At 36.5% G+C, this 19,465-nt stretch overlaps 2 protein-coding genes across 2 annotated transcripts in view; both read left to right on the top strand.

Moving 5' to 3' along the window:
• The window catches only part of LOC137734350 (uncharacterized), a 1,368-nt gene extending 297 nt beyond the window's left edge, over positions 1-1,071 (top strand). Inside the window, exon 2 of the mRNA XM_068473630.1 lies at positions 433-1,071. Within this exon, the coding sequence (XP_068329731.1) occupies positions 433-1,071 (639 nt within the window). The remainder of the gene's footprint in view (positions 1-432) is intronic.
• A 1,206-nt stretch (positions 1,072-2,277) lies between these two features.
• Positions 2,278-3,973, top strand: LOC137733485 (cytochrome b561 and DOMON domain-containing protein At3g61750-like). Its single transcript, XM_068472634.1, has 3 exons — positions 2,278-2,535; positions 2,799-3,488; positions 3,692-3,973. Exons 1-3 carry the CDS (start codon positions 2,278-2,280, stop codon positions 3,971-3,973), a joined length of 1,230 nt encoding a protein of 409 aa, XP_068328735.1.
• The last annotated feature ends 15,492 nt before the right edge of the window (positions 3,974-19,465 follow it).

Raw genomic sequence — 19,465 nt, 5'->3', positions numbered from 1 at the left:
AAATAGGTGTAACTATGAAAAAACGTTTGTGTTTCTTAGGGTTTTGTTGCCTTTAAATATCACTACATAAATGGGACTTAAAATCATGTCAGACGTTTGACATTTTTTTTCTTTTAGTATAGCGATATATTTTGCATGTTAAATTCTCGACTAAAAGGCTACTTCATTAATTGTCTAGATTGACAGTTTGACTTCTTTTAGTAAAACAATATATTTTGAATGTTAAATTCTCAGACCGTTGAAAGGTTACTTCATCAATTGCCTACATTGATAGTTTGACAACAAGTGGCGAAGTCAAATAAAACGACATTTTCATATATACTGCCCTCTTTTCAATTTTGAACCTTTTTCCTCGTGTTGTTCAAAGGCTTAATGAAGAATGTAAGCCAATGTTTCCAATGTGCTAACTCCAAATTCACATCATTTCTGCAGTGCAATGACTGTGGGAGACAATGTGGCTCATGGAAAACACAAGAGCCAGGCAGCAATGAATTTGTTTCAGCCTTGGCTGCTGGCATGAATGCCAAACTCATAGTGGAGGTGACCTCAACTGTTTCGCCATCTACAATAGCCCTAGGAGCTGCTGCAAAACAGACAGGAGGAAAACCGGTTTGCATTCTTTCCGAGCCAGTCCTTGATGAATCAAAGAAAGTAATCAGAGACTCAGGCCTTAAAGACTCAGTCGAGTTCAAGACCGGTAACCCTTCTGAGCTGCTGTCGAATTATGAGAACATTGATTTCTCTCTGGTTGATTGCAAGAATGATGAGTACACAAGGCTGCTGAAGTTGCTAGATGTTAACCCTAGAAAATCAGTGGTTGTGGCTAATAACTTGGTTGGTGAAAGAAAAGGGTTGGAAGGGCATTTGGGAGTGAAGGGAAAGAGGGTTCATGTGAGGTCTACGAAGAATTCCATGGGGAAAGGAATGGAGGTCACCATGATCGGGAAGAACACTGACGTTGGCAAGGGAAATTGGCGTGGAGGAAGTAAGAGGAGAAGTGGTAAGAGTAAATGGGTTGTTAAGGTTGATGAGCAGAGTGGTGAGGAGCATATCTTTAGGGTGCCTGGCTAAATCACTTTTCATGTTTTCTTTCGCTATCAAACTTGCAAAGGGGAGAGAAATGATGAGGATATCTTTATGGTGATAAACGCTCTGTCTTCCTCAGCCATCTTGATCTGGTTATATCAAGAGAAAGCATCCATAAAGGACAGCATCCCATGTCCAGCGGTGAGTGGCGATTGTGGATGCCTCCCCTCCCCTCCAATTGTTGCCTCAGTACTTTGAATGCTGCATGAAATTTATGGAAGAATCTTAGCCATCCCGGTTCTATTTCATGTTTTGAGACAAATAATAGAAGATATACAACCTTGTTACAAGGATGCTTCTGACTACGAAAAATGCCACTATTTTTTGTCATTATGTAGCATAGAAAAGCCCAATCTAGTGATTAATTTGTTGACTGTACTTTTTGTATGAAGTCTCTAATTCTATGTATTGCTGAAAACCTCATCAATAATTATTGTACATCAAGTCAACTTCTTTACCCGTTTTCACTTATGGTGTAATTTGTTGCTGTTAGATTCGGTTTAGGGCATGAGATGCTTTTGAATGCAATTATAAGCCCTTCATTATGAAATCTTTATGGTATCTTGTAATACACAAGGAGTCGACTTCAAAGTGCTTCATCATTCATATCTAATCATCACTTATATTTTTGTCTAATACATATCCAAGTAATAAAATTGTACTATTTTTATTTTTTAATTATACTTTTAATCCAGTATTCCGCCGTCCCTCACCTCTTACTGTAACTTCTAGCCAAAACAAAATAGTACTTTTTTGGTTTTGTTATATTAGAGGGTGTCGATAGTCTTGAACTTAGTTTACTTGTATCTATCACTCTCCCCAGCCTCGCTACTGAACTAACCCAGTGGCTTAAATTTTTTTGGGGGGGTGGTGTGGGTGGTGGTTGTTTTAGTTTGCAAGAATTGGAAGATTATTAGTAAAGATATTATGTCTCGAAAATATTGATTTGGTTAACTTTTAGTCATTAATATGATAATAATTAAACCACTGTAACACTCGACATCTGCCAACACCAACCAGCATTCCCACCACCACCAACCACATTCCACATTCCATTTTCCTTCAAACCCAAGAGACTAAAACCTCCCAACCTCCTGAATGTGCTTTCTCTTTCACAACTTACATTTTCCATGGTCTCTGTCACTGCCTGTTCAAGCCTTGAATCTCATTCCTAAGTTTTTGGTCTTTCCAATGGCGAGCCCTGGGTCTTGGCTGATTTTTGCTCTGAGGTTTGCTTTCAGGCTATGTATTCTGACCCTCGTCTTGGAGGCCAAGTTTTTTGTTATGGCTGATGATGACAGTTATGTTCCGGGGGTTAATAGCATCAACAGGGGCAATGTTGAATCGGAGCTTTGTGACAATGATCTGAGCAATTTTATGCTACCACCATATAGTAATTCATCATCTGATCTAGTCTGCAGGCCTATTTGGAACACTTTTGTTCTGAGAGTAAGTTTGTCCTCAATTTTTATTTCATTGTTAAGTTGGTTCTGTTGAGAAATAATTTATGCACACTCCCTCTTTCTGGACACTCATGTTTATTTTTGTCCTTCGATTCTTATTTAATTTATTCAATCCAAATGTCATAATAAACAAAGGTGTGTAAGGACGAAAAGACGTGTGTGGAAGTCATTATACGGTTCAAAACTATATATATTCAACATATAATTAAATCAAACTAGCTATTTCTTTCATTTTCTTGGTTGTTGCAGTACTCTCAGACAGAAGATCATGTCGTGAACATTATATTATCTGCTGTATACACCACAGGATGGGTGGGAATGGGATTTTCCAGAAATGGAATGATGGTTGGTTCAAGTACAATAGTGGGATGGATTAACAAAAAAGGCCAAGTAAGAATTAAGCAATACTATTTGCAAGGCTCCAAGGTGTCACAAGTCATACCAGACAAAGGTGAATTGCCACTCACTGGCATTCCTGCTTCTGTTGTGCTTCATGGACCTAGAATTTACTTGGCTTTTCAGATGCAATTCAAAACTCATCTTGCTCCTCAGCCAATCATCTTGGCTATCGGAAGCCGTTCCCCCAAGCACAACCACCTAACCATACACAATGATAAAACAACCGTCTTGTTTGATTTCTCTTCAGGCTCAGCATCTGTGGGAGAGGCACCTAGTGATCTTGGACAAATGAAGAAGAACCATGGAATATTGGCTATATTTGGATGGGGTCTAATAATTCCTATTGGGGCAATTGTGCCAAGATACTTGAAGCACAAGGAACCTCTGTGGTACTATCTCCATTCAATTATTCAATTTGTTGGCTTTGTAATTGGGCTTGCAGCTGTGGTACTTGGCCAGCAACTCTATACTAAAATAGGAGCCAACTTTCCAACGCATAGAGGCATAGGAATTTTTGTTCTCGTACTTAGCATCCTTCAGGTTTGTCCCTCACATCTGAATTTATTACAATAATACTATTTAGATGCATAAAATTGGCACACTTGTTGACACATTCTCCTAAAGCGGTGGATCCTATCATTACATGTGAGACCCTTATGTATTAGAGAATCTATCACGTTTGTGTTCCGCAAAGGAATTGTAATTTCATATTTCTGAGTTTTTTTACTAGAGGTAATTTTCAGATATTGGCATTTTTTCTAAGACCCAACAAGGATGCCAATAATATTAGAAAGTACTGGAATTGGTACCACCACTGGCTTGGAAGGTCTGCAGTCTTCTTTGCAGCTGTGAACATAGTTCTGGGGATCAAAATTGGAGGTGAAGGAAATGATTGGAAGGTTGGTTACGGATTTCTTGTAGGCGTAATTCTTGACTCAGTAATTGTATTAGAAGTATTGGCAAGGATGAGAAGAACAGAGAAGGATGATATTACTCCAAACTTCCAAATGAATCCAATTCAATAGGCAGCAAGAAATATTCAAGTTTCTAAAGAGGTTTCTCTCTCTTTTTTCTTCCTTTTCTTTTCTTCGTCTTTTGTTATGCAAGATATCATAGTGAGGTAAAATACAGAATGAGAAAAAAATTGGTATGAAATAGCTACGCGTATTTTTTGACATATATGAATGACGAAAGCATATATAATATGTACGTAAAATTGAGAAGTGCATAGAAAAAGCTAAGGGAAAGTCGGAAGTGTTTTTCAACATTACGTATATGTATAATATGTGCGAATTTACTAACATCCATATTTAAATTATTCATGAATGGTGTGAAACAGGATGAGATTTATATGATTAGAGTGCATAGCAATATAGCATCTCAAACTTTGCGGCATGGAAGGTGATGATCCTGCTCTGTAAGGTGAATGCTTTAATAGTTGATTGCATAGATGGATTTGTGTTCCTCTTGTCCAAACCTAACATTTTGGATGTCACGAACGAATTCCTACCGCTGCCTCCACATTGTAAATCGTTTTTAATTCTTTTATTTTGTAAATTAGATGTTTTTGTTGTGACATATGTTCTTATCAATATGGGATTGTGTAAAACCTATGTAGAGATAAAGTAGGAATCCTTTGGGATCTAGAAGATCTTCCCTAATATACTTTGTATTACTTGGAGAGCAAGTTTCTATCCTCCTTATTACTATAAATAAAGGCACAAAGACTAGGGAATTAACACACAATTCCTCAAGTCTATTATCCAATTTCTTACTCTTCCCTTTGCCGCACCTCTCTACTAAATATGGGTCACAACACGTTATCAGCACGCTCTTCACGCTGTGCTAAAGAGAATTTATTCGTCTTCAATCAAGGGAATATTACGTTTCAAATATTTTTAATTGATTAAATTTTGATTTATTGAATTCATATACTTCTATTGATTCAATTTATTTATTTTTCTTATGTTGAACGTGATACAAGTTTTGGAGATGGAAAGCCGAAATTGAAGAAATAGTTTTCTGCATCAAACCAGTTTATCAATATCATCACGCAATCAGGTTCTTCCAAAACAACGGTTTTTAACTCGATATTTTTACAGTCCTGGTAGCATGAACATTCACCATAATGCATGACCCAACTTTACGTTTTTTGAATTTTAGATTTTACATAAATTGTGTATGCATTATAATCATAATCCCATTGAATTATGTGAATTTACTAGAATTGAAAAAAATATATGCTAGGGTTTTGGTGGAAATCCACCGAGCCGCGGCACCAAGCCGCTGAGCTCCCCTAGGACGAGCCGTGAGCTAAAAGGGCCTGCAGCCCTCCGTTGACCACAAACCTCCGAGCCATCGCATCGATTAGCCATCGCGCTAAGCCGTTGGCTGTTCCAAACCCTAATCTGAAAAATCGACATGGCCGTCGTCTAGGTGACCTGCAGTCGTCCCGTGGCTCATTCCGACGACTGGAAGTCGTCCACATCGTCGTTCCCGACGAAGCCCTTCGACTTTTCCTTCGAAATCTCCATGGAGTTCGAGATTTCTCACTCCTCAGATGCTTGGAACCCTTCCCCATGGAAACCCGTCCGACTCTGCTCGGAACTTGCCGGCGCTGCAGCCTGGTTTCATCGACGGCAAGCACACCCAGGTTTTGTTGGGGTGTTCGTAACCCGACCCGAGTCCTTAGGCTTCCTCTCGGTGCTCAGGCCAGTTGGGCCTTGTTTTCTTCTCAGCCTGAAAAACAAACAAATTTTTTCTGTTCCTTTGGGCTCGCGTGCAGCGGCCCATTTTCTAGGCGTGGCCTGCCTGACATCAGCCCGTGAGGCTACGGTGCTTCAGTGCACTGCGAAGCACACGATCGCTACCCTTCTTTAGTCCATTTTTGAGCGACCAATTTTACTTGTCTAAAGCTACATTGGGTTTATATTTTTTCGCCCAATTCTTCCCATTGACATGAAGACCACTAATTAATTAAATCACTATATATTGTTGCCTACATGCATTTTTCAATTGCTATATTTTTTTCCTTGTATATATTGTGTTTGTTTGCAAGTATTATGAACTTGAAGTTCATACTTCCAAATCCGAAGTTTAGGAAACGTGCCATATAAACCTGAAGTTTCTTCACACACAACACTCATACTGAGACCTGAAGTTCTCCATACTTAAATCCGTTTAAACTAAACCATGTCTTAGAACCTGAATGTTCTAACTTTGATGTTTATGGAAATTTTATTTCCTAAAACACCAATCACATTCTTGTTTCCGTCATTCAACGTATTGTCAAACCGTAACATGTTCGATTTCACTAATTTGGAAGTTTCGAACAAGAAACTACTTTACGTGGTTACAAGACGTGACACCCCACTTGACTACAACTAGTAGCGAAATCATTGTAGCCAATTATGGTGCATAAGAGCTGAATAAGCCTCCGCCATGATCTTTATTCGAAGATTTATGCCTGAAGCATATCAAATGGAAGTATCTCACTGCCAAGGACTTCATGGTTCTTTGACTCATTATAGATTGTTTCAAATCATGCAAAGATGAATTCTTGCCCGAAACAAAACATGATCGAAACCTTTACGTCCATGAATAGGTATAATTTTGAAGTTTATATCCGATCAATTTTGACTGGAAGAAAATCTTTTCTCATCATTCTATATCTAAATTGCTCCTGAAGCAGCAGTATAGAGAGTGGAAGTCACCAAATTCTCGAATCTGATTACTACCACACTTGTGAGAAAATGGTACCCTAGCAGTTTCGGCTGGAGTCTATCGAATGGTGGTGCCCTGATTCGGCAGGGATACACCAAAAATGCATGCTCTGCTTCGGCAGAGATGCACTGAAGGGCATGCTCTGCTTCAGTAGAGGTGTACCGAATGGTATTGCTCTGCTTCGGCAGAGACTATTGAACAGGCCCTTCTAGTTTCAGCTGGAGCCTACCGAACCCAACTCTGGGTCTGTCTCTCTCTCTCTCACAATCCTATTTCGAGTTTGTTTTACAACATATGGTAGGATCAGACCTGCCAAAAGGTGATATCATGCCTGAAGCATGATCTTTGGCATCTAAAACTTCAAAAATAAGATATAGTATTCCCGAACCTCAACCCTGCAGAATCTAACTCCATTTTGACGGAATAGATCATTGGTTATGCAATTTTCCTTGCTTTTACCAATGTTGTTGAGGAGTACCATTCTCATAGTCAATATGTGAGACTAATTTAGCTCCACCTAATATATTTGGAAGAGCGAAATTTGACATGGAATGCCTATTGGGCGAATCCCCTTGTTTTTTGGTTTCCTTTGTGAATAATTTATTTTATTCTCAGATTTAAGATTGGTGTTTGGATGTCACTATTATTCTCGAATAAGACTTAATTAATGAAATTACCACATGTGACTACAATTAACTCATGATTAGGTATGTTTTGCGGGGAAGTTAGCTTGTCTGGCTCTATGCTAGCTTCATACCTAATCATCCCCAGACAACCTTTCAGGCTTATCCAACCTGTTTATGGGGCATGGCAATGTCCTATATTGTCAAATGGTACTAATTTTACCATAAAGGGAAGCCTTATACTCATTCATTCTGGAAGAATGCCTTTTTTGAGTTTTAAGGATATTAGAGAGCACTATTACCATATTGAAACCAATGTAGAAAAATGGAGTAAAATTCCTTAGCATATTACCATATTGCACTTCCTACGAATATAGCCAAATGCATATTCTAGAGAAGATGGAACGCTTAATGAGTGTATTACACCTATTCAGGCCCACTAAGTGGTCGGCCAGAAGCCCCGCGATTCTAAAGGAATTTTCACTATGGATGTACGTTTGGGATATCTAGGATGATTCGTGATGCACCGTTTTGGGCATCCTTTCACCAGAAGTGAAGAAATCATACCTGGACACGTATCATCTTTTAGGACCATCCATCTTTCTACAAAGGATTCAAATGGGACATTTGTCGACTGATTCAACCACCATGCGGACCATTTAGATACTTTATTGTATTGGTTGATGTTTCTACACATTTGTCACACATGTGGCTGTTGTCCATAAGTTGCATTCTCCACAATGGTAGCTCAGATTAACAAGTTCAGGGCTCACCACCCTAATTATCTGATCAAATTTATTTGATTGGATAAGTTGGAGAATTTACATCAAAAACTTTAACTTTCGATGGATATTGCATGTTGGTTGGGTTTTGAAGTTGAACATCCAGTCTCATGTTCATACCCAGAACGACCCAACAGAAGCATTCATTAAATGCCTTCAAATGATTGCGCGATTGATTAGTCTTTCCGATCTCTGCTTGGGGCCATGCAATATTGCAAGCAACCATGTTGGTCTGCCCGAGGCCCATCATGACCCAACCTTATAAAGCGCGTGTTAGTTGGTTACCAGATACGAACCCGACATATCACATTTGCGCGTCTTTGGTTGTGTGTTGTATATGCCATTGTGCGCCGCCCTTACATACAAAAGAACAAAGGGGTCCTCAGGGAAGGATGGAAATCTATGTCGATCATGATTCTCCTTCTAATATTCGTTACTAAGAACCTTTGACAGATGATCTCTTTACCGCTCGTTTTGTGGATTGTCACTTTTATGAGACAGACTTCCCGTCGTTAGGAGGAGATAAGAACGTCAACGTTCCTAAAGAACGACGCGAATTATCGTGAACGTCCCCACTATGTCTCATATCAATCCCAATCTAAATCGTCAGAGTATAACCAAACACTTTTTCTAATCTAGCAAAAGTGACGAGATCACATATACCAGCTGCAAATGTGCCTGCAAAGAAGAATGTACCAAATGTACAACGAACCTTCATCCCGAAAATAGGAACGCCACAATTGTGGCCGACCCTCGTACAATGGTGGCTAGCTAATCAATCTATCCTACGCCAGAAGCATGGTAGATCACTCGGTTCAAGGATTCACCTCCCCAAAAATGGAGGAATATGGCATGAACAAATCCGCCCCTCGATCGCTATCTCAAACCTTTTCATCTCATGAGATTAAATCCGGATTACTCCCGAGACCTGAAGTTCTTGGTCCTGTATACTAGTTTGGATGAGATATAGAATTTGAATGAGATTATCATAGATGATGTTTCATTTATATGGTAACTACCGACGTAAATGAAAAACGACGATAACGAACCGCGTTCCGTTGATTAGTGTCAATGTAGAACTGATTGGTCAACTAGAAGAATCAATTGATGACGAATGAGATGGATGAAATAGTGTAAATGACGCCTTGTGGCGCAAGGTTTCTTTCATACGCCATGTGATTGATTGTAGCATTATAAACGCGATTGTAGTATCTCTGGGATCGTGATACGAACCTACATGGAGTTTCCAAAGAACTTACATGTACTGATTCAAATAGTTCTAGACCACAAGAGCATCCTCTCGGTTCTTAAGAGGCTTTCACTTTGCGGATGCAGAACTATCCGGACGGATATGGTATACCCGTCTAAGTGAATATTTGATCAGTTAGGGATATATGCCCCTGCGTGTACAAAATCCAAATTGCTAGAATTAAGAAAACTAACTCATACCTAAATCAGACTTTAAGATGAATGATCTTGAGAAAACTCGACATTACCTCAACCTGTAGTTTCGAGCTAGCTCTAATGGTATTCTGGTCCACCACTCGAACTAGACCCAGAAGGTGTTACGTCCAAGTATACCCTAATCGTCTGTATGCTAAATGCAAATGAGACCTTTACGGAGGGTATGAAGCATAAGGTTCCATATTGGAACGTGAGGCAGCCATATCTAAGTACCATTGGCGTTTGTTGTACTTAGCTCAAATACACTAGATCGGACATCTTATGTGCTGATAATCTTTTGGCATAAAGCAACACTGCGCCTAACACGCCACCACCCAATTTGGTGTTAAAGACGTTTTTCCGTTACTACGGATTTGAGCTTATCTATCCCTATGTATCTCAGAATAGATCACACCCCATTGATCTTTGGAATGATGCCTACCTTGTGGGATACGCTGAATCAGACCATCTATCTGACCGCACAAGGTACGTTCCCGAATGGTTATGTCTTTACCATTAAGGAACACCGCAATATCTTGAAGGTTAACCAGATAGACCTTTTGTTGCGAAACCTTTGAATCGTTCCAAGACTCACTATGTCTCATCACGTGAGAGATATGGTCGAGAACTCTTGTTGAGCATATTCAAAATCCCTGGGATTTTCATCCATCGTTGAATCCCAACAACGATCCATGAACACAACGCCGTATGTATCGACCAGATCATGATACATCTAACAAGTCAACCCCAAGCATATTGCGCCTACATCAGCATAAGCATCAGAAGATTGAAGTGAATCAGTCCAATCCCAGACAACCTTACCGACCTTTACAACATCATTGCCGAAATCTACCTTTTTTAGAAGCTTGTCCAAGGAATTGGTATGCGTAACTTTCTCACTTGCGATGCTTGTAGTTTCATTTGGAATTTTTGTCAAACTTAAGGGGAGTATCCAGAAGTATACTCACTTGATCTTAATATACTATTTTTCCCTACGATTGGTAGCATTTTTTCACTAGGTTTTTGCTACCTAACTAGGTTTTAACGAGGCACCCATCCTGGGCTGGTCATACATTTGTGAGCTCTTCTACTTGTGTTAATGCAACTTCTCACTTTTCTCCTTTGACTATGAGCTTTTCTCCCACCTTGAGTTTTTCCATAGCGAGGTTTTGTGAGTTTTACCACCCATGCATTCTTCCGTTCGTTTTGAGACTCGCATTCACTACTTGTGCCGACTAAACTAGACGACTTCATCAACTGCTTCTACATTTGCCTGAAGATCTGATGCGCCGTCTACTTGAGTATTTGCACACTCAAGGGGGAGTGTTGTGACATATGTTCTTATCAATATGTGATTGTGTAAATCCTAAGTAGAGACAAAGCAGGAATCCTTTGGGATCTAGAAAATCTTTCCTAATATACTTTATATTACTTGGAGAGCAAGTTTCTCTCCTCCTTATTACTATAAAGGCACAAGGACTAGGGAATTAACATACAATTCCTCAAGTCTATTATCCAATTTCTTACTCTTCCCTTTGCCGCACCTCTCTACTAAATATAGGCCACAACAGTTTTGAGCAGTTTTTCATCAGTTTGGCAGTACCCTTTTTAATTAACATTTTTTTTAATAAACTATATAAACCCAACATATTTTGACCACCAATATCACCAATATTGTCTCAACTTAACCACATATTATTAGGTGTTGAGCTTTATGATAAAAAGTTTCAATAATAGGGGTGAAAACTCTCATATTATAATTATATATTATTTTATCATATGACCTAAGTGAGATCTTATTTTCACATTGGTATTATTTTGGCCATATGGTCTACCTTTTTATCACATCTAACTAGTGTTATGGCCTGATTCACATTACGCATGAGAAAACGTCAACATTAGAAAGGCAATATTGGGCGTTTCTACCTAAACTCTAAATTCTAAACCATAATATAAAGCAATTAAATTGGTGTAATTATTGTCACTTATAAATGGGAGGTCTAAGCTAAGACGCAATATGTGGGAACTAGGCTTGGGAATTGGATACGTTACATTTCCTAAGTTTGATATTTTTGTACTTATTTATAAAGGTTTTTGTTTATTTAAGTAATATTTATTATAAGCATAAATTTGTCCTTAGACCATCTCTAATGGTTAGGCTAAAAGCCAAATATTTTAGCCCGGAAAATTTAGCTTTTAGCCCAGAAACAACTTTTCTGCTCCAACCGTTCTAGCCTAAAATTTTAGCCTAAGATTATTAAAGAATGAACTTAGGCTATTTTTTTTTTGTTAAATTAACTTTAAAAAATAAATAAATATGTAGACTATCGTAAATTAATTTTATAAACATTTTAATCTAAAAAAATTTAAATTCCGATAAATATTTGGTGGAGTCCACTTTGATTTCTGAGCTAAATTTTGGGGGGAATTTGGCCTTGGTTTAGCATTTAGCATTTAGCCCCAATTTTCCTCTTGGGTTGGAGTGGGTTTGGGGGGTAATTTGGCTTTTAGCCCACCATTGGAGTTGGTCTTAAGGAGTAATTCAATTGGGACTTTAAGAGATTTTAATGGAGTTTAATTGAATTGTAGAGATTCCATATAAAGTTTTGGTTCAATTCTCTCGAAATCTCTAGAGTGGAGGTGAGAATTGTGGATACTTAAAATAAACTACGAAATCTCTCTAATTCCCTCTAATTCCTTAGCTTTTTCAAATTCTTTAAAATCAATTTCTAATTGAATACACCAGGAATGGTATAAACTTGTTTAATTTTCTAATTGAATATACCTGAATTTTTAAGAATTTTAATAAAGTATCTTAAAATACTAATTGAAACATTTTGAATTTCAGAGAATTACTTAAAATCCTAATTGAATACCCCTAAATTCATTAAAAGAATTCAAATTCCTCAAAATCTTAATTGAATATACCCGTAAAACTTCAATGAATGTTATGATAATTTCTCAAACATAACAACCTCATGTGGTATTAGTGTAATTAGTTAGAATTACCAGTTCTTATTTTCACATAAAAATATCACTCATGTGAATTACATGAGAAAGAAGTCACAACACTCAGCTCTCAATCTTTCCTAAAACAAAAAAAGGTATGATATTTTGCTTCGAAGTGTGATGTTTCCTATCATAGCTTATAGTTTTATTATATTTTGATTTGAGGTGTTGGAGTAAACCAATTTAAGTGCATAGGGGCTTGATATTTTGCTTCGATGATATTTTTCTTCGAAGTAAAATGATGTTTCCTATCATAGCTTATAGTTTTATTATATTTTGATTTGAGGTGTTGGCGTAAACTAATTTAAGTGCATAGGATATAGTCAGATAAAAAATGGATACAAATTTTTGGCTGGTACTTAGTATCGGCAATAGATCTGAAAAAGTACATAAAAATTATCAAGTTAGATATTTGTAGATAACTCTACTTCTCTACAAAAACATGGAAATTGACACTGACCTTGAATGGTTTGCTGCCCAAATATCTCTTCCCGATCAAATGCAACAAAACTCGCGAGCAACTCCGACTCTCCATGATTGTAGCATCTAATATATGAATATAATCTCTGATTATAATTAGTGTAGGATTATTACCTAAATAGGGATTAATATATCCATATATATATTATGTAATATGTTCCACACATCAACAAAAGGAAGTAATAATTCTATATGATATCACTTATTTAAGTTTCTCTCTTCGGTCCTAGGATTTTCTTCTTCTCTTCATGTCCCATACAGATACAAGTTCCTCTCGTCCACCCTTTCCATTTTTAGGTCTTTCTTCGCGGTCGGACCTCCGTCCTTTTGATCCCCTTTGTTTCCCACTTTTCTTGTCTGCATCACAGTCACTCACACAAACCATAAAAAACCAACCAACTTCTTTCCTGTTTCTTCCTTCACGTTTTATATACCTTTAATCTTTTGTCTTTCACAATCCCTATCTCACTTCTTTATTCTTTTGTCCTTTATTGCTTCACCCCTTTTTTTTTTCTTTTTTCTTTTTTTTTTTTTTATCTAGGAGGGCCACACCATTGCAATCCTTTATTCTTCTATCTCCTAAACTTTTGGTTCCTCATATGCAACCCTATACATATGAGGGATCACACCATCGCAATCCTCGCACCATTTTCTTAGCTTCTCACATTGATGTCGCCCATTATCCTGCAACCTTGGTTTCCTATGGTCGAAATCCTTGCATAGAAACCACATCATGAGAAAAATCTCTCCGACCAAATGAATGAAGATCAGCAAGGATTGATGTGAGGTATATTGCCTCGTTTTGATTTGGTTTGGTTTAAATTGTGCTCATTACTTTAGAATTACCGAACTTGGTAAAAAAATACACATTCTTCATTGATAAAAAAAAAATTAAGAAAGAATTCAATAGACAAATTAAGCATTATCATCCACTTAATACATGATTTACATAATGATATTGACGTCGCCTATTTTCTTCGGTAGAAGTCTTGGACGAACTACTAAGAAATTTTCACCATTTCTCTATGCATACAATCCTCTACATCAAGATTCCGACTCCAAAATAAGAATATGGGTCGAGGCATGAGACATTTATGAATCAAACTTTGAGAACGAGTTGAAGACCAGAGAGAGAAATATATGTACCATAATTACTGAAGTTTTGATTTGATCACATTTTGGTCCGGAGATATGTTTTTCTTGTGCAAACATGAGAGTTCAAAAAGTTTGAACATTGTCCCTCTTATTTATCTAATTCGGTCTGATAGTTTGTTTCTTCACATATATTCCGAAGTAGTTCATGGGGTATGTAAATACTTTGAATTGTTCTTTTTTTTTTCTTTTTTTTTTTTTTCATTTTTTGGGTTCCTACCCTCATTTTCTACTCATAAATATTCACTCAGTTTTCAATTATTTGATTCATGTCACTCAGTTCAAAAAATACACCTTTGGGAGTGAATAGGCAATACCCATTACTTGAGATACTGCTTTGTGCCTGTGTGGGATGTATTTCCAACCGAAAAGCGCATTGCATATGATCAACTAAAACAAAACCGTCCATGCACGCGCTGACAATAGAATTGGAATAAAATTCCAGTTGTAAACCTTGACTCTTTTAACAGATCAATTGTTGGAAGTATGCCCTAAAGTCACTTATTTGATGTAAGAGCTTTTGGACTAGTTATAATGTTAAACTCTTACTTGTTTAATGGAAAGGTAAAGCTTACTGCTAATCACTATTTATTGTATCGTATGTTTGAGGAATAACAAAATTCAAGGAATGTATTCAACCTAAGAGAGAAGTGATCTAAGCAAGTTAGATTAACGATACATTTCTCTTTTGTTCATTTCTAAAATATTCCTTGCCATAGAACTACCAATTAGGTATTGACAATCTACTAAAGTATGTGTTATGTGAACACAAGCAAGAGTACGACTAATCTCAAGTCATTGAGTACTAGTTTTGTACTGCTTAATTATATACAAAACGGATATCAAAAAATGGTGCAGAGCTTTTTTGTGTACGGTAAACATTCAATTTCAAGGTTTTTTTCATAATTCTAGGTGAACAAAGTAAAAAACAAAAAAAAAAATCCAAAAATTCAAAGCTGCAAAACCCAATTTGTAAAGCCGACTTTTAATCCCAAAAGGCGGATGAACAGTATCATTAAGTAAATTTTTCAAAAATGTCAATCTTACCGTCTCTCTCATTCTTTCCTCCCAGCTCTGCTTTCCACCGCCATTCCACAGTCTGAGCAATTGGATTTCAGATTTCTTCTCTTCATCACAAACTCCGCCAGCCAATGATCCTGCACCTAGATCAAAGACTCCGTCGAAGCCTTGGATTTCAGACTTCTCCTCTGCATCTAGTGAAAACACCGATCTATTTCGCTTTCCTGTTCCTCTTGTTTCTCTTGTTTCTCATCTTCATGGTCTGTTAAAATGCATGAAATAAACATGTTGAAATAATGGTAGGCTAGTCAATTTTCTTGTTCAAAGTTAGGCAAGTTAGGTTAGTCAAGCAAGTTAGGAAAGTTAGGCAAAATTAGGCTTATGTTCTTTTTCTTCCCTATATATATGTTTCATCTTGTAATTGTTTCATTAAGCAATTCATCTTGTAATTGTTTCATCAAGCAAATATACAAAACCATCTTCAACACTTCTCTCTCATGACTTAAATCCTAGAACCCATGAAACCCTAGCAGCAGGTTCATATTTTATCGTGGTCTTCTTGTTCTTCACATCCTTCAACCTTGTCATCTCCGAGGAAACTAACCTTCACTTGCTAACCCAGATCCCACCCACCTCCCCTAAACACGCAACGCCCAAACCACCTAAACCCATCCATGTCGTCGTCGTCAACATCTTCATCTTGATCGGATTGGAGAAACTGTGAATTTGACCAACCTTGGCTAGATGAAGAAGACGGAGAAAATAAAGAAACGAAGAAGATGGAAAAACACAAGGAGAAGAGATTTCAAACAGATACTATAATTAAATAAAGATGATGGGACAAGAGATTTCTAGAGAGATATCATAATTAAATATATTATAAATAAAAAAAGAGATATTTATATTCTATCTAACATCATACATTTTTTAATCATTTAATATAATCACATTAGTTTTATACAAAAGTTACCAAACACTCGAGCATTGTTTTTTTTTTTTGTTAAAAACACTTTTACAAAAGAAGTTACCAAACACTCAATTGCTCTATTTTACAATTGTTAACTCTCACATTACAGGAGAAGCAGATTTTATAAAAAGCATAACAATACCAAACTCGCCTTAATTGTTAGACTCTAAGACAAACACATAGGTACTTAAAGGTATCAAGTACGCTGAACAATGATCAAGAGAGAGTTCTAACATACATGTCATGTAAGAATTCATAAATTGCAATAATGCAAAGTAGTCTTTTGACCTAAGGCATCATAGTTGTCTAGTGGTTAGGTAATTAATCCTTGACTGTGATAAAGACATTACATTGTGAGTGTCTACGACATTGTTGGGGTTAAGCTACCTAATCATGTATGCATGTGAATAGTGAATGCACAATAAAGGATCTCTAACCTTCTATGGTAAAAGGAGAATATTCTAAGATATGATTCGGTAGTGTTTGGCCAAAGCATATGAATATGACTTAGGAAGAATGTTCCAAATCATATTCAATAAAATCATACAAAGAGGTATTACATTGGATAATAGACACGAAAAAAAACTATCGGTTAAACAATGTGATCAAGAGTATTTAATTAGAGAATGACCGTATTACATTGTAGTTGTAACTAGATAGGTTCTCCAACCAATCCTACTTAACTTGGGTAGCCATGACATACTGCTAGGTGTCACTCATGGCTTGTGGAAGCTCTGAAGATTAGAAAACACTAATCTTCATCAAAGGGCGAACTGAAAGTTAGTATCAATTCATAATGGATTGTTAAAAGTGAAAATCGCCCACTGTCTCGCTAATTGGAACCTAATGGATTGTACATCGAGTAAGGAATGTCAATGAGATGGCTTAGCAATTAAATAGTTTAATCGAGCATGATCAAGATTAATTAATTAGTTTTGGGACCTAAATGGGTTTTGGTCCACAAGACACATAGAGTTTAGTTGTATGACAACTAAAATGAAATGAGCAATTAACCTAACTAAAAGGAGGAGGCTGGCCATGCTAAGGAGAGTGCCTTATTTACAAGTTTGTCACTCAAATGAAAGAGGTATAAAAGTGACTTTATAGCCTTTCTTTCATTAGGGCTCTTTTGAGAGAAAGTTTGGAGGCACAAACTTTCTCCTTCTCTCTTTATAACCGACCACTTGGGGTGAAGTATAGCTAGCAATCTTTCTTCATCCAAGTCATTCCATCTCTTCTTCACACCTCATCCTTGGTGTGGAGACTTAGAGGCTTTCAATCTTGGAATCTTTGGAGATTCCTTTCCTCAAATCCTCAAGGAGCAACAGAGAAACAAAAAAGTAACCAATGAAGGAGAGAAGAACACAAACACAAGGAAACATTCAAGGAGCTCGGAGTGAACTTAAAGGCCGCATGGGTGAATCACTTGTGTAATCAATGATGAACTTCAACAATAATGAAAACCCTGTCTCTACTTCTCTTTAATTTGTAAAGAGTCTTATGGTTCACCATTCACTAGGCTTTGAAAGTCATGGGTTATAAAATTGTTTTGAGCACTTGCTTACTTTAAGAGTTATTATGTATGTTTGTATGCTCAAATATTCTCAGATGTTCTTAATTAGGACAAAATTTTTCTTTCAATCAAAACTATAATGTATAAGGCTATGTTTGATTCAAAAGTGATTAGTTGAGAAATGAGATTTTTGATAAGCTCACTTTAAAGAAAGTCTCAAATGTTAGCCTTAAATGATTATACAATTAAAATACAAACAAAGGAGTGGCAAACCTGATTCCCGTTGTAATCATGGTACTTGAGCAAGGAAGGAAAAAGGCACAGCAACACCAAGATCTTCAACAAACACCTAGCCGGATACAACTACCCTATGGGAAGCATTATGTTATGTGTTATGGGGCTTGTAGGGACCGGTGTTTTTATATATACGCTAAAAGCTAGGGTTTCTATCCATAAAGGAAAACTAAACAAACTTTCTTAGCCTCCAAGTTAAGTATCATAATCATATTCAATTAAGAATTTCATCAATTCTATTTCCAATATAAGACACCTTATATAGGATTGATATCCTTAAGAGATCAAATCACAATCAACATTATTCTCCAATATTACATTCTTATTACATGTAGTAGATCACTTAAAGGTTAATTTATATTGGATAAATCCAACATCAAACTGATAGAACCACAAGTCAGTGAAAAGCATCATAAAGCAACAAAATTTTCTTAAACACTTTTTAATTTTCAAAGAGAATCGATTTCCAAGATCGAAAATACGAGTATTTAATCTGCTTGTGTTTAAACTTGAATTAAAGAGATCTTGCACTTAAAAGTACATTTTGTAAAATATAAAAACGATAATTTGGTGTTATGTCAAGGGAAAAAAACTCAAACCCTAATATAAAAAATGAAACTTTAACGAAAAGCTTCTAGTACTGTTCACTTTAACGAAAAACCACATTTTTACACTAAAAAATCAATCTTGATACTATTCACTTTACCTTTTATTTTGTCTTTATCGTTAAAACTCAAAGTTTTCAAGCTCTTTTAACGAGTTTTCCTTACTTTATTTGAGTTCGTTTGGTTTTCATTCTTTTCTTAGTATCTGCATTCGCACTAGAAACTTCCCCCTACACAAGAATTTCAACGTGCTGGAAACATAGTCGGGTACACCAACTATCATAATATTAGTGGTTGTCAATTTATTTTTTCAAGTGTGTCCAACAACTTGTATCATGGAACTTAATATATCAAGCCGTGTTCTTAACACACTAAAAAATTTTGCCCTCTACACTTATGTCAAATCCTCTCGTGCGTAGTTTAGATCCATTAATAGGCTATCACTCCTCTCAGAATAAAAAAGTTTAATTTTGCCAATCATTTATTTAACTGAATAGAAACATCTTTTTTAAATTACGATTCTTATTAAACAAAGTTAGTTTGAACTAAGACCGCAGCCAAAGTTAAAGAGAAGTTTCATTTTGCCACAGTATTTTAGGATATCAACTCGAGCTAGAAATTTTCTAGTATGCTTCGAGTATCTTATACTTTAGAGTTTTAGCTATTAAATTTTTTTATCAAAGATATAATGATTAAGATTTAATAGTAAAAAAACCTTAGAGCGTATGATACTCCAAGGATGATAGAATTTTTGCAATCTTATTTATTTATTTATTTATTTTATTTTGGTTTGAAGAAACGCTTTATTAAGCGTTAAAACATGACGCCAAAAATCACTTTCCAAAGAAAAGATATGCTGCCTAAATAATGAACAGAATCAAACGAGGCAAGGTTAAAAACTAAAAT

The sequence above is a fragment of the Pyrus communis genome, chromosome 5 (genome assembly GCF_963583255.1).
Source record: "Pyrus communis chromosome 5, drPyrComm1.1, whole genome shotgun sequence".
Lineage (NCBI taxonomy): Eukaryota > Viridiplantae > Streptophyta > Magnoliopsida > Rosales > Rosaceae > Pyrus > Pyrus communis.
The sequence above is the reverse complement of the archived record's forward strand: the minus strand, read 5'-3'. Positions and strand labels throughout refer to the sequence as shown.

Excerpts from the sequence above, each read along its gene's own strand:
- LOC137733485 (XM_068472634.1), top strand. The coding sequence starts at position 2,278 with ATGGCGAGCCCTGGGTCTTGGCTGATTTTTGCTCTGAGGTTTGCTTTC. Across the intron at positions 2,536-2,798 it reads GGAACACTTTTGTTCTGAGA|TACTCTCAGACAGAAGATCA; the intron begins GTAAGTTTGTCC and ends TGGTTGTTGCAG. Across the intron at positions 3,489-3,691 it reads TCGTACTTAGCATCCTTCAG|ATATTGGCATTTTTTCTAAG; the intron begins GTTTGTCCCTCA and ends GGTAATTTTCAG.